The 15,644-nt window shown below is 50.2% G+C and overlaps 1 protein-coding gene across 4 annotated transcripts in view; it reads left to right on the top strand.

Annotated features, from left to right (window-relative positions):
• PUF60 (poly(U) binding splicing factor 60) overlaps window positions 1-15,644 on the top strand; it is a 30,013-nt gene continuing 14,369 nt past the window's right edge. Inside the window, exons 1-4 of one of the 4 annotated variants that reach the window (XM_074898250.1) lie at window positions 1-50; window positions 12,588-12,683; window positions 14,427-14,516; window positions 15,544-15,594. In XM_074898250.1, the coding sequence (XP_074754351.1) occupies window positions 24-50; window positions 12,588-12,683; window positions 14,427-14,516; window positions 15,544-15,594 (264 nt within the window). In that variant the 5' untranslated portion in view covers window positions 1-23. Of the gene's footprint in view, window positions 51-7,937; window positions 8,022-9,308; window positions 9,327-12,587; window positions 12,684-14,426; window positions 14,517-15,543; window positions 15,595-15,644 lie in introns of those variants that run through there. The other 3 variants (XM_074898251.1, XM_074898253.1, XM_074898252.1) reach the window with 3 other exon arrangements.

Raw genomic sequence — 15,644 nt, 5'->3', positions numbered from 1 at the left:
CGACTGCCGACGGGGTGGACAAGATGGCGGCTACAACGACCATCTCCCTGGTGAGCGGGGCGGCCGCCGCCCTCCCGCGGGCCAGCCGGGGCGGCGGGCTCGGGCCGGTCCGCTCTGCTCTGCGCAGCGCCGGACGGCCCGGAGGCGGGGCGGGGGGAGCGGCTCGCCTCGGCCGCGGGGCGTTTGGCCGCGGCCCCGCTGGGCCCGGCGGGGCGGGCGGGCGGCAGGCCGCGGTCCCGGGGCGGGCCGGTGTCCCGTCGCAGGCCGCGGTCCCCTCACGCCTGGCCGCCGGTCGGGGCCTCCGCTCCGCTGTGCGCGGGTGGGGGCCGGGGTGGCAGCGGGCCCTCTGTCACCCGCGGGCGGCCTTCCCGCCTGTGCCGGGCCGTTCCCGGGCCCGCGGGTCAGGGCGGCCGCGGCTTTCCACCCCCGACAGCCGCGTCGCTGAAGGTTCCCCCGGCGCAGCGGGTGCGGCCTGTGCCGCGCCGCCGGCCCGGCTGTCCGAGCCGGCCGCCCCGCCGGGGCTCGCCCGGGTGACGGGCTGAGGCGGGCTCGGGGCGGTGCGGGGCTCCTCGGGGCGGCCGCTGGCGCATTCCCCGCCCTCGGCCGCGCGCTCTCCCGGTACCGGCGGTGCCTGGCGCGGGCTCTGCCAGCTCCGGCGCTAAGGAAAGAGGTTTCACCGCACCGGGATACGCACACGGTGCTTTTCCGGGGCTTGTTTGCTGGTTTCAAAAATTCACTTGTTTAAAAAGATCTAGCTGGCTGCTAGGGCTTTAAAAAAAAAAAAAAGTGTTGAGTAGGGACTTTTCTCCCCCAAAGTCTCGTAGCCTGAGGTTAAAATGTGAGCTGCTGGTCACGTTTCCCGACGAAGCGGGTGAGGTGCCCGGTGGGTGGTGGTTATTTTTATATTTCCTATTGGCTTCCTTTATGCATTCGTGAAAGGATCCCAACAGTATTGATTTTTATAAGAGTTCTTTGTGCTTTCGGGAACATTCTTCAGAGCTTTCCTGAATGGACTGCTAATGTTGTACGAGAGCAGAACGCCACTCTTGTTTCAGAGGCTTGTTTGTTTTCTTTGTGAGTTAGCCTTAAATAGAAGAAATTAAACTACTTCCCTCGGGCGCTATTCAGCCTTCCTTGGACCAGTCCTTTTATTTTTGGCTCACTATGGAATTGTGTAAAATGGAAATACAAAACCTCTTGGGTGTCAAGTCTCCAGGGAAAGTGGCCTGCAGTATAATAGTGAATGCTGGGGAACTACAAGAGGCGTGCCCAGGCTCCTGAGCGTCTGGTGATATTTGGAGGGAACACGTGTAGTACTGGGTTGGAGAGGCCATTGGTGTGACACAGCAGGATCTTAATGTTTTTGTGTGGTTTTTTTTTCTTCCCACTCATCATTGTTTTAATAGGAAATACTGGATTCCTCTCATGAATAGGTCTAATAGTTAAGCTGCTATGTTTTTCTTTAAGGCTCTGCCTTTGAACCCCGAAGGAGTTGTCTTTATTCCTTTTTTTGGATTCACAAATATTAGTGTTCCTAATCGGAAATATGAATAACTCTCACTTTGTTTCCCCTCTCATCTTTGCTTAATTAGGACTTCATTAGGTTAGGAGGTTTGGCAGGTTAATGCTGGGAATGAATGTTCAGGTCTTGAGCATGTTATGCTAAATATAATTTCAAAGATCAAAACCAAAGGAATGTTACCTTCTCTGTGATGTGTGAGAACATCGGATTCTGGTTGTCATCAAAACCAAGATAGTGTCTGCCCTTTGCTTCACAGCACACTGCTTCAGCCAGTTTGATTGCTGCCACTGTATAGAGCCCCAGACTGGTTTGGGTTGGGAGGGAGCTTAGAGCGCATCCAGTGCCACCCCCTGCCCCGGGCAGGGCCACCTTCCACCAGCCCAGGTTGCCCAAAGCCCCGTCCAACCTGGCCTTGAACCCTTCCAGGGAGGGGGCAGCCACAGCTTCTCTGGGCAGCCTGTGCCAGGGCCTCACCCCCTCACAGGGGAGAATTTCTGCCTTAGATCTGATCTAAATCTCCCCTCTGTCAGTTTAGACCCGCTACCCCTCGCCCTATCCTTCCCTGATGATCAAGAGTTCCCCCCCCCCCCTTTCCTGCAGCCCCTTTCAGCCCTGGGGGGCCGCTCTAAGGTCTCCCCGAAGCCTTCTCTCCTCCAGCTGAACCCCCCCAACTCCCCCAGCCTGTCCTCACAGGGGGGCTCCAGCCCCTGAGCACCTTCGTGGCTCCTCTGGCCCCGCTGGAGCAGGTCCGTGTCCTTCTGCTGTTGGTGCCCCAGAGCTGGACCCAGCCCTGCAGGGGGGTCTCCCAGAGCGGAGCAGAGGGGGAGAATCCCCCCCTCGCCCTGTGCCCCCCCTGCTCTGGGTGCAGCCCAGCACACGGGGCCTTTCTGGGCTGCCAGTGCCCGTTGGTGGCTCACAGGCCGTTTTCCACCCCCCAGCCCCCCAAGTCCTTCTCCTGGGGGCTGCTCTCCATCCCCTCCTGGCCCAGCCTGGGTTTGTGCTGGGGATTGCCCCGGCCCGTGGGCAGGACCTTGCCCTTGGCCTCGCTGAACTCCCTGAGGTCGGCCCGTCCCCCCTCCCCAGCCTGCCCAGGTCCCTCTGGCTGGATCCTTCCCTCAGCGCGTCCCCGCACACAGCTCGGTGTCGGGGGGAACGTGCTGAGGGGGCTCCATCCCACTGTGCGTGTCCCCAGCAAAGGTGTTAAACTGGTCCCAGCCCTGACCCCTGAGGACGCCACTCGTCGCTGCTCTGCACTGGGACGTGGGGCAGATGACCCCGGGTCTCTGAGTGTGACCGTTGAGCCAATTCCTCCTCCACCGAGTGGCCCATCCATCAACTCCCTCTCTCTCCAGTTTAGAGACAAGGATGCCGTGTGGGGCAGGGCCAGATGCTTTGCACAAGTCTGGGGAGATGACCTCAGTTGCTCTGCCCTCACCCACCAGCGCTGTAACCCCCTCGTAGGTGGCCACCAGATCAATCAGCAGGGTTTGCTCTTGGTGAAACCACGTTGGTGTAATTTGGCATATGCATATATTAAAATGACAACGTGTACATTTCAAAACTCTCAGCTGACTTTGTAATAACCAGCCGCTGCACGTTTCTGCCCCATGGCAGTGAGATGATGTGGTGGGTCGTCAGGAGACTATCAAGAGTTGCGAGTCTGTTACGGTAAATTACCAGGGCCTTGGAGCATAAACAGAATAGTAAAGACCTTGCTTCACAGTTTCTATTTATCTATGTACATTAGCTATTATAAACAAATTTAGTCAACACTGTAAAATATTTTATTGCTGTTGTACAGATCTGGCGTTCAGATTGAGTGCTGAGTTGAGGGGAGTGCAGTAAATTTAAGGAGGTTTTTTTTTGTTTAATCACCTTCCAACACCAGGCATTCAGGCTTAAACCTGTTCACTTACACTGTCAGGTTGAAACGGACACTCGCAGTCAGAGATTTAAAGGTTACAGGTGAAGCGCTGCATGGAGTCCAGGCAGGTCTTGATGAACCTGGGATGATTCTTGGAGCTGGGAGCAAGAGTCACGGGGCACAGGAACCAGAAATTCCATTTCCCAGCTGGGTGGCTGTATCAGCAGGAGCAAGGAGGTAGCAATGGCCTGTAGCGGAGACCAGAAATGGCCAGCAGCAGTCCTGCGGGTGAAGGAACATGCAGGTACTGTGAGGGATACAGGAGGGGAGGAGCAAGGTGCGTGTTTTGAATGTGCTGATGTTACTCAGCAGAGTTTGGCTACAGAAGAACTCAGAATAGCTGATGTGAACTATGTCTCTGTTGGTACATCTGTTGCTTCCAGCATGTTTTGACAAGAGGCAGGAGATACCAGGAGCAAAGAAAATTTAAAGGATTAGTTAGACAAAAGGTTGTGTTAGAATCTAAGCCTTGTGATGGGAGGAAGTGGCTTGTTTTTATTTCCCTTGCTCCCAGACTAGGTGGTATCCCAGCAGGAATAGCAAATGGCATAGTGTAAGGACAGCCTGCAGGAATGAGAATTCCAGCTTGAGTGGGTATTGCATGCTTTTACCCAGTGTGGGCTTTTGTAGTATGACTGGAAGAGACTCGTTTTAAACTTCAGGACTGTGAAATACCTTAAATAGAGCACTCAGCTTTGCCAGCTTTACACAATGAGTTAAAACACTTTTTTCAAGTTGGATCTTTCATAATCTGTGTGTTCTTTATGTGTGTTTAGTTCTCATCTTGCTGCAGATAAGGTGAATCTGACCATCCAGTACCATGTGTTAATTCATCAGCATTTTTGCCACTACGTGTTTTCCCTTGCTGTGCTCAAAAACCGACGCATGGACTTAGTGTTAATGGTCCTTAAAGCAAAGACCCAATTCAAATGTCCCCACAGGCACCTTTGCATGATCCCTGGCTTTTTCTAGTCCACCGTGAGTGCCTTTGTTTCAAATCTCCTTTCCATGCTGGGAAGAAATTGGCTCCTCTGTGATGTGACCAGGAAATTGGTCTAAAGCAAGTCCAGTGCTTCTGCAGTCTTACTGGAACAGCTGCAACATTTACTTTGTTTGGGACAATTTACATCATGAAGCCTGGCCAGAAAAGCTTCAGAATGAAGAACAAAGTGACCTCAACTATTGGGAGTTAAATTTTGGAATTTGGTACACTTAGATTTTGCTTTCAGCTAGGGTTCTGAAAGTAGATTTGCAGTACAGACTCTGCTGTTGTACCAGAAACAGTTCAATGGGAAAAATAATGAGAAAGCAGAGAGCTTGTATTTGTTAAAAGGAGTGCATCTTGTGATTAGACTGAGTTGGGTCTTACGAATATAACTCAGAAGTTCCAAAATGTTCGATGCTTTTCAAGTGTGGCATAGGCTTATCAGCTGTCATGAATCTACTTCACATGGCGCCTGTTATGAAACATTTATTGAACACACATGCAGTTTGGTTAGGGCAAGATGGGAGCCATCACTTCTTTACCTAGGGCCTGTTCTTTTTCTAGTCCTCCTGCTACTGAGAAGTGTTCCTATTTCTCATTTGAGGTACTTTTTTAACTAGTGTGCTGGTGATTACAACAGCAGGTCTGCGGTGCTGTGTTTTGTTACCCAGCACATTGGTGCTGTGGCATGCGGCGCTGCTGTCCGGGTTAGCTCTGCTGCCCAGAGCTCTTCTCCCACCTGCCCTCGCCCCTTGCTGCTGGGCAGGCCATGCCCCTTGCTCCCGTGCAGGCACGTCCCGGGGGCTGATCTCGCAGGGCTTGTCACAGGTTCTCCCTCCCTCCCTCCCTGGCCGTGGTCTGTGTGTGTGCCCGGTCAGCCTGAGCAGCGTGTGTGCCTGTGGCTGAAGGTGTGCAGTGCCTGGCCCCCCCGGCCTTCTGTAAAACCTGGGCGACCTGGGGTGTGTGGAACGTGGCCTCCTGTGGTTTGGCTTGCTTCGGGGGAAGGTGGGGGAAGAGGGACAAGTTTCTGAGCGGTGTGGTGGTGCTGGCTCTCTCCTGGACCCGCAGCCACCTCCTGGGAGATCCGCGGGCGGTGCCGCTTCCCAGTGGAACCTGGTGCTTTTTCCCAGCACAGTCCTTAGGTAGCACTTGCACTGTGACCACCATGATAAAATTTACCTTTTGGGGACACACACAAATTCAGTAATTCCAAGGGGTCTTTTTATTTGTTTTGTTTCATTTCATGGGGTAATTTTTTGTTTTTAATTTACAGCCACTTGCTCGGCACTGCCCAGTTGGCAGTGGGAGTACAGAGGGAGTTAGGGAAAGGGCTGAAGGGCTTCATAGGCTGCTCTGGTGAGAACTTCTAACTTCCAACCAAATAAGTATTTTATCTGTTTCTCATCAGTAATTGTGGGAATCAATTAAAATGGTATTGTACTTCTAGGACAAACCTAGCAGACGTTTAATGTAGTTGCTGAGGGAAGCGTAGAAAATGACTGTCAGTTATTTTTTTTAATATATGTGACCTGTTGTCCTTTAATGATGGTTACAGCCACTGGACAGGAAGGTGTTCTTACACAGTAAACATCCCAGATTGTTGCTGCATTTGACTTAAACAAGTTGATCTAGACAGCAAGTGTTATGAACCAAAATTAAGTTCACTTAACTGTTTTGTGCAGTTCTGGAGCGCTGATGTAACTGCAGGTTTCTCTTTAAACTCATTTAGGAAAACTGATTTGCCTGCTGAATGTGTTTGTGTTTTAATGAGGCAAAGGTGAACTTGCTGTGAATATTCCTTATCAGGCCAGTGAGTTTTTAAACAGAGCGGAGCAGTAACTTGGGGGGGAAGTGGTGTCTGTGTGGAGTGCTGTGGGCTCAGCTTGGCACTGGGCAGCTGGAGCTTTCCCTCGGAGGGCGAGGGTCCTCTGCCACAGGCGACTGCTTGGCCTGAGCCTCTGCAAGGGCTTGGTCTGGCCCAGGTGTGGGGTGTAGCGTTTATCCCCCTTGGATTTCATTAGCTTTTTATTGGCAGGAAAACTGCTTTTTTGCCTGTGATATAAGCTGTGTTGGGAATCTCGACTTTAGTCATGATTCACATTGTCAGAAGTCATTCTGGAGCCTGACACTGCCAAATACAAGCAAGAGAGCAATCTTCTGCTACGAGCGGGTGCTGGGGGGAACTTGTCGTTTAGAGGAACCCAGTGTGGATGTGGAAATTACATAAAAGTGCTCTCGCTGCACTTGCTGTGTTGTCTGTAGCTGCATTAAGTGGAGAAGGGTTGGCTGGGGGGTTTGTCAGTAACAAGGTGAGATGGTGGTCAGGGAAAGTGCTGATCCCTTTTGGGCAGGAGGAATAGGTTTCATTGTGTCTTACCTGCCTGTTTGTAATCAAGAGGAAGAGGAATATGTGCCTATTGATTTGTTTAGAGCTGTTGTAGCTGGTCAGGAACTCTTTGAGAGTTAAGAATTGAGATGCAGGTGACTTCTGGGTTCTGCGACAGATAACGCAGAGCGTGCTGCTTGTAAAGCCAACACCTAGAAGATTGGTTTGTTTCTCGGTGCTGACCCAACAGGGTGGAGTTCTATCAAATGCCATGAGGGTGCATCACAAGGGGTTGTTTCAGGGGTACACAGATCACTTGTGTGCATGTATTTAAGACTTTTCATGTTTTCACATGTTGGATTTGCACAGTTTGGTGCTCAGGAAGAACTGTGGTGTGCTACTGGACAGCAGCAGCAAAATTTGTCATGGTATCTCCTTGTTCACTTAAATAGAAAAGATGTTACTGGCATGTGAACAGTTTGGTCATGAGATGCTAGAAAAATGGCACGTTTTGAAAGGTTTTAATCCCTGCCCATTCTCTACAGAACACCTCTGGTAGGATGGTGAAAGAAACTTGGACATGCCCCATGCTGTCAATGTTGGCAGTACATTAGCTGCACATGCCAGCAGTAACAGAAGAAATAACTCACTAGCGCTGCTGTTCCCATTTGAAAAAAAAAGTGTACCCTGTAGGGGGTGGAAAAGGGTAGTGCTAAAGGAAATCAGGAATACTAAAAGGTTGTGCATGTGATGAAAGACTTGCCAAGTTAGAGTTTACAGCTGAATCCACAAAGATTTAGATAGTAAATAGGGGCAGAACACTTACATCTGTTTATATACGCAAAGAAGGACCTTTTCTGAAAAATAATCTGTTGTGCAAGTAGAAACATTGCCATTGACCAAGCACTCAGGTGATGCTTCTCCCAGCTTTGCTGCTGGGTGGGGTGTTGTGGTATGAAAATGCCCCGATGAATGCAAGTTCCTGAGCACTGATGAGGTGCAGAGCAAGGATTAGACTGAGTATACTGGCCAGGTACTTCATCAGTCCTTTCCCCACCTCTGTCTTATGTAATCTTCGTGTTGTTTACTTGTTATGGTTCCTAAAATAAACAAGATTCTGTGTTTTTCTTTCTCTTGTGTGTGTTTATACTTCAGAGAAATTCTCAGCCATGTAATAAATTCCCAACGAATGTGCCTGAACTCTTGGAGTTCAAACCACCTTAAAGGGCCAAGCAACGCTCAGAAGCAATGCTCATAGCAACAGGTATACAGTTTCTATTTATTTCTCTTTTAAAAGAAGCTCCTATTCTCCTGCTTCTGTTGTCAACTTCTCTCCCATTTCTCCTGTTCCCTCCTGCCTGTTACGGTGTGTTTAAACAAGGCATTTCAAGGTGGCCAGCCTCGGTGGAAAGCACCAACCGCTTTTCAATGGGTCCTGTTACATTACAGCCTGGCAGACTCAAATTAATTGTGCTGAGCCTTCTCCTGGTAGTGCCGGGAAAGAGAGAAGCAACTGTCTCGGTTCTGTGTGAATGGGGATAGAGATTGGGGTTATTTTACACAATCCGTTGCTGCTCAGACAGCCTGGAGTAACAGAGGGGGGTAGTCTGCCTTGAAGAAACTCGCTGTTAAAGGGTACACGGTGATAAATTGTTGTTAGAGCTGTGCTGTTGATCAGCAAAGCCAGGCACCTTTGGTTTCTATCCAGAGGAGCGTGTGGTGGCAGAGAGCCTGGAACCAGCAGCGCCTGGGTCTGGCTGCTCGGATTCTCGTCACTTCTGGATCACTTGGGTTTGAGTGTAGCCTCCAGGCTGGAGATGGGATGTTACCGATCAGTGTTTGGAAGCTATGCCATTTAATGAGCTCAGATGTCTAAATCACATTAAATGTAGATATGCAATAGTTTTTATTTTGAAGAATCCTAACAGGTCATAGTTGATGGAGTAGGTTTTTTTAATTGTGGTAGCCCTTCCACGATGTTTTTCTTCTCCCAAGTCTCATAGCTCCTAAACTGCAAAAATGCAATTTTCAAAAGCTGAGAGCAAATGAAAAAAGCAATAGAAAAAGGTGTGGGCTTTTTAAATTGTCTGCAGAAAACTAAGGCAGTCTCTGGGCTTGGCTGCACAGTGGCATGTACATAAGGTGTAAACAAATGGGAAGGGGAGCCAGGACACCTGGGTGAAAAACATTTTTTTAGCCAGTTCGTTAAGAACAAGAATGATTCTTTTAAATTATTTTTTTGAATGTTCCATGATCAGAATGAATCTCGGAGATGATGTAGCCTTCCTGTAGCAAGCAGATCACTGTTACTACATCGTGTAAAATGCGTGTGGACGTGGCTTAGCGGGGGCCTTGGCAGCGCTGGGTTAACGGTTGGGCTCGATGATATTAACGGTCTTTTCCAGCCTAAACGATTCTGTGATTCTCTGTTGCTGTGCTGCCGCTTGTTTTCTGTTCACCCATGGGCTGTGCAGTGGTATCTTTTGATCAGTAGTGTGCACCCAAATTTCCCGATTTGCAGCCGTGAAACAGTTCAGCCACCTCTGCGTCCACTTCTTTTGTGGCACTTGTGTTCCCCCAGTCCCTGTGTGTTACTCGGTGTAGCTGTGAGCTTTGGTCTGAAGGGACCAGTGAAGTCACTGCCACTCAGAACGCTGCGTTCAGCTGTCTGCAGAGCGTGTTCTTCTCTCAGAGGGGTTTATTCTGCAGCTGCTCTGTGTGCATTGGTCCTAGGAAATGCTCACAAACCCCTGATGGTGAACTTGAGGCTGAATGCACAAAACCAGAAGTCTCAATTGTTGCTGTAAAATAGAGTAAGACTAATCTGGGTAATACTCTCTGAACACCAGCGAGCTCATCCTGCAGCTTGCTTGGCTTCCCAGGTAGATGCGCTCCACTCCTCGCCCCCGAGCTGCCTGGAGCAGAGGGAGCCTTGTGACCTGGGCAGGCCCCGGCAGACTGGGACAGGCCGGCTAGGCTGGGAGAAACTTTGCAGTTGGTAAAGGGAATGCTTAAAATCTTGTTTTCTGCTATTAATTTGGGTTCTTCCCATGATATTTTTTATACTGAAACCAGTAGCACTCATAGACACGAGTCTGTTTAGCCTAATGTGCGTCTCCTACCGAAGAGGTTAGGGTGCTTGTCCATTCTGGTATTTTCAGTGGCTGCTGGTGAGCTCTGAGTTGGGAGAAGGAATTAGTTCTGCTGTGATGGACGATACAGGCACAAACTTACATGAACTAAGCCGGTGAGGTTGGGAGATCGATGGACGGTTCCAACAGCAGGACCATCGTGCTGTGGTCACGCTCTTGCTTCTTCCCCTGTTGTGTCGGTTCGGCAGGAAAATAGAGTTTGTCCATGGGGTGGGACTCGGTCAGAGCGGTCCTGCCCCGCACCCTCCCAGGGAACGGACACCCTTCACCTCACGGGGAAAGTCTCTAGTCAACAGTCGCTATCACTTAGTTAAACCAACTGCCAGAGGATCTCGAGACAGAGCGACTGGGCACCGTGATGGCAAACGCTGTGTTTAATCCGTCAGGACGTACGGAGGAACACGTGGGGAGGAATAGACCGACCAGGTGTGTGCTGTCAGGGGCTGTTCACAGCCTTCTCTGCAGGCACTGCGCAAGGACCTGTGACCTTGTACCTGGTGAGGAAAATCAAGACGTTTTACTAAGAAGCTAAGCAACATTTAGCATTAATCCAGTGAGGGGAAGCAGGTTCAGAGCCCCTCTGCGGGGGCTCCTGGTGTAGAGCTCCGCAGGGTCGCAGGCTTGTGTCCAGCACGTGGGCAACGAGCAAACGGGCCAGCAGGTGCCGCGGGGGCTGGCAGCCGGCCTGGGCGCTCCTGAAGGGCCTTGGCCTCCGAGGACAGAACCCGCTGTGGGGGAGGCAGAGCCTCGGGAGGCCCCGAGTTTCAGGGCCCTCGTGCTCTGCCTCCCGCTCCTTTTTAGCGGGAGCGCTTGGGGATTGTCCTTGGGGCTGTGCCAAGGTGCCTGCCGAGGAGCTGCTGCTTCTCTCCTCTCTGCTGCTGTTTACTTCTTGAACTTGGTAATTTCTGTTACTTCCATGGTAATTCTTAAAATCTAAATTATTACCCTAAATTGAGAATACCAAGTGACTGCTTGAGCTTCATTTATACTTAAGTGGAGTCTGTCATTTGCTGCGGAAAGCATTCATATGGTTACAGTATCTTGACTCTTTCACAGTTTTCCTCCCCGTTACAAACAGAACATTCTCTATACCAATGCATAGAATAAATACAAAAATACCATAAATGAAAAATTGGACTGTGAGGGAAGGTGTGATCCCGGGGGTCCATGGTCTGTGGGGCCTTAGGTGACAGACGGGGCAGCGCCGGGCGGTCGCCGAGTGCAGCCCAGGGTTCAGCTCTGTCCGGCGGAGTTTGCTGCGGGCGCAGGCTCCACGCCGCCCCGTGCTGGGGCAGAGAGGGTGCAGCCAAACGTGCAGTTTGTGTGCAGCCATGATGCAGGATCTTTTGCTTCTGAAAGACACGTTTTTCTCTCTGAGGCTTCAGATCCAGGCAAAAAATAGCTGTTTGCTGCTCTGCATTTTGGCATTATGTTCATCAGATCTTGGTGTGCCTGCAGGATTATGTTTTTTTCTGGAGAAGGAGGTCAGTGGTCTTTCAGAGACATTTGTGCCCACAGGAAACGTCGATTGCCAGTACCAGGAGTGCCAGGAGCAAGTGATTGTTCTGAATGAATGGGAACCAAATTAGCAGGAACACTCGCTGTTCCTCCTGCTAAAATGCCAATTACTTTGATACTCTATCTTCTCCAAGTGACGGCTTTGCTCCCGTGCTGGGAGAGCTGGTTTTGTTTTGCCATCTGAATGGGTCTGTTTCTTTTTTTCTGTACTGTGCTTGGTACAGAGTGCTTAGGTTTACATTTATTTATTTATTTTAAAACAGGAGAACTGAGACATCTGTTAACAGGTTTTTGATGTTGAACTCTATTTTGACTGGAAATCGTGTGATGCCAAAGAGTAATACTGTGAGGACAGGGGTTGGGGGATGCTTTCCAGAAAGCTGTGAGCTGCTCAATCGCTTTAACCAAACCCAGGTTGAACGGTGTAGCTTAGAGAAACCTGCTGTTACCTAACGTGGTAGGAATAACTGACCAGTTGCTTCCCAGGAATGGACTGGGGTGTAGAACATGAGCGTGAGGCAGAGAAGTCAGTAGGCTACCTAAACCACGAAGAGGGCTGACATTTGTTAGCTGCACATGTGTCCCAAATCCCAAATGAGAAGTCAGTTCAGTGGCCCAGAAGCTTCTTTCTAGACCTGGTGTTGGGTTTGGGAACCCCCACGGGCAGGCAATGTGCCTGTCATACCAAGTATGAGAATAGTGGTTCTTTGTTACTCGGTACCTGGAACAGTATGTGAGATCAGGAAAAGTTTCAGAGAAGATTTTAAAATAGAACCTGAGAAATCAAGGGTGGCAGACTAGTATAGGAAGAGGTGGGAAGTGAAAATAGATGGGTATCTGCGACAGAGTTTAACTGTTGAGAGGTAGGATGGAGATGATGTGAGCGAAGATAGGGATTATTTCGTTTTCTTTTCACTGAAATTTGGTGGTTGGGGAACTCAAATATCCAGCGTGTTAATCAGTTTGTACAGCTGCTGGGATATCGCTCCCCTAGGGAGTGGCCAGAACATTAACAGGGTTTCGCAAATTGTTAATAGGTGTGGGAAGAGTTTTTAGCCAACTGTGACATTCTGACATTAAGTGCTTTGGGTTTCTGGGAATGAAGAAATTGGTCACTTTTATGGGAACATTTTTTTCACGAGTATTTTCTATTTTCTCAGGGAACAGAGTCCATTAAGATGGAAAATGGACAAAGCACGGCAGCTAAGCTGGGGCTTCCTCCCCTCACACCAGAACAGCAGGAAGCTCTCCAGAAAGTGAGTAAACTTGATGTGAATTTGCTTTTTAGTGCTCTTGTTTGTTTGGGGTTCTTTTGTTTGGGTTTTTGGTTTTTTTTTTTTAAATGAGCATCTGTTACTGATGTTATAAAAGGGAACTCGCCTACCAAGAATATGTCTGGGGTAACGGCCATGCTGTGTGTGGATTCACACTTGCAAATTTGTGCCTGAGAATTATTTGTTTTGGTTTAGAGTTTATAGATGCTTTTGGGGGAGCATGATGTGGAATTTGCTGTTGGGGTGGGGAGTGTGTTCTTAATTTTAAACAAAAAATGCAAATCATGAGCAAATAACATTTTAAGATTACATTATAATCCTAAAACAATATGCAACTGCCACAAAGTTACTGCGAGGAGCAGCCTGTACTCCACAAGGAATAGGTTTCTGATACGCTCCAGCTGGTCTTTTATTCTGTCCACACAAGAACATGTCACAAAATATTTTTCCCTTATGCTCTCTCCTGTGTGTAAAGAGACCCAGTAGCAAGTATTTTCACCCCATTTCAGCCAACCTGTTTTAATCCAGCTAAAATTTCAGTCCAGCTCTGATGTCTGGTTGTTGGTCCTGTTTTATACAGCTGGTGGGGAGGTTACTGCTGACTTCTTACCCACTTTCCTGATGGGAGTGAGTGATGCCTGGCTTACTGAGAGGAGAGCAGAGTTGGGAAAAGAGGGGAAAGAAAACCAAACCAGGGAATGTGGGCACTGTGGGCTAGGTGTCTTCTGTACTCTGGTGAGGCAAGTAAAGTCTTGCTCTAGGTAGGCTTGGTGTGAATGTTCCCGTAATGTTTGAAGCTGCTTGTGTGTGTGTTGTTTGGCTCACAGTGTGAAACGGCCTCGTTTCCTCTGGCTTCTCCGTAGCTGACAGATGTAAATCCCCTTGTCCGTTTCCAGGTTTCCGAAGCACACGTCTCAAATCCACGGTTTAGAGCCTACCGTTCCCTGGCACCTCCCAAACACGTACAGCCCTGGAGAGCAGGTGCCCGAGGGGTTGGCTGAATGTGTTTGTACCCTCCCCGGGATTAGGCACATCTGGGGGTGTTAGGATTCCCCTGGCAAAGAGCCTCCATGTCGGCACCGCTGGGTGTAAAGCTTGATCACATTTGTGTAAGACTGAAAGAAAAAGACAAACGAGTCTTGTGTCTGCAGGCTAGGAACCAGGGAAGGAGAGCTGGAGCATTTTAGTGAGCAAGAGCAGTGGGTCCTCCAAAGCGGCACAGGCCAGATGTGATAAGAAAAGAGAGGGGGAGTGCCTAGGGACTGGACATGGGGATTGGGAGGCCCTTCCCTTTTTGTAGAAACCCTTTGTCCAGCTGTTCTCTGAGTGGAAAGGACTTGGAGGAGGCTATCTGTCCTGCCCTCATCCCAGCAGGTAAGGCGCTACGTGGGACCTAAGGGGCCGAGGGCGGAAGAGGGGAGATGCCGAGTGTCTAGTGCATGCTGCTTTCCTAACGCTGCGCCTGCTGCAGGCCGAGTCTGTCCAACCCTCCGCTCAAGCGTTGTGCTGTGTTCCAGGGCTCACGACGCCGAGATGCAGACCAAGATGTTAGTGAGCTGGTGGCCGCTGGCTAACGTACAAGTGCCTTAGTGCTTAGGGCCGGAGCGCCGAAAAGTTCCACTGGCAGCCAGTGGTGTGGTTCTGGGGAACTGTGGTGTGAAATCAGACATCGTTCCCTGCTCTGTGGTGTGGTCTTATGACTACAGAGTCTGTGTTTCTTTCCAGGCAAAGAAGTATGCGATGGAGCAGAGTATCAAGAGTGTGCTGGTGAAGCAAACCATCGCCCACCAGCAACAGCAGCTCACCAACCTTCAGGTGAGAGACCCTCCTGAGATGCTCCTTCTGTGTCCTACTCTCCCCCAACAAGGTGGAGTTCTTTGGCACTTAGAACCAGAGCACAGCCCTGAGGCCTGCCTGGAGCCAGGTACACGCACTTGTGTTTCCACAGTGAAATTGAAACATGCTGTCTTCAGCTCGCTAAAGAAACCCCCTTTACTCACCCACAAAAATTGCCCCCAAATTTCTCTCATTCAGAGAGTAAATTTTTAAGAGTTTCTCTCCTGTTGGCTGGTCACGTGCTGCTTGAAGCGCCAGAAGCCAAAGAATTTGCTGCGGGTTCCACTTTGGACTTGGATTGCAGGTGGTGTCCAGGGTTACTGGGCACAGTGTCCCTTCCCCATCTCCTGCGGAGGGGAGGGTGCCTGTCTCTGCGGTGTTTCTGACGCTGCTGCCCCGTTTCCCGCTCCTGCACCCAGGTGCTCTCAATTCCAGGGACGTTCCCTTGGCAGTTCCTGCTGATGCTGGAATGCCGACGTACAGGGAGAGCCCTTAACTGGCACCTAAATCTCCCTTCCTTCAGAGCTCTCTTGAACACATCTCGCTGCTTCCCACCCAAAGTTAGGACACCCAAAATAGCGGCTTTGGGATGGATGTTGGATTTTTTAAGGGAGAATCGCTGTGGATGTGCCTGCCACATTGGGCAGCTTTGGCCTTTCAGGGCTGTGCATGTTTCTCAGTGTCTGATGTAGTTGAGGGGCTCCTTTTTAAATGCTGGGGGTGAGTCAACGACAGTGGTTGCAGAGGTTACTATTGCCTTGAGTCCCCCCTGGGAGAAGACCCTGCTTCCTGAGGCAGTGGCAGCAGCACAACTCCACCCTGACCTGGTGGGACTGGAATCTGCAGGGTCCCAGCGCTGGACAGTCCTTGGGACCAGGCAGTGAGGGGCAAGGAAGGAGAGGCCTCTCTCGCAGGTTCCCTGTGCCGCCGCTCTGCTTGAGTTTTTACAAACAGCCGTAGTATGCTCAGCTCCAACAGACTGAACTCTGTCTTTACTGTCTTTCAGATGGCAGCAGTGACAATGGGCTTTGGAGATCCTCTCTCACCTTTACAATCGGTCAATAGACATATTCACTTCTTCTTGGGCACTTTGTCTTAGTCAGGGCC

This window comes from Athene noctua, chromosome 2 (genome assembly GCF_965140245.1).
Source record: "Athene noctua chromosome 2, bAthNoc1.hap1.1, whole genome shotgun sequence".
NCBI lineage: Eukaryota > Metazoa > Chordata > Aves > Strigiformes > Strigidae > Athene > Athene noctua.
This window is presented reverse-complemented; position numbering and strand designations above follow the sequence as displayed.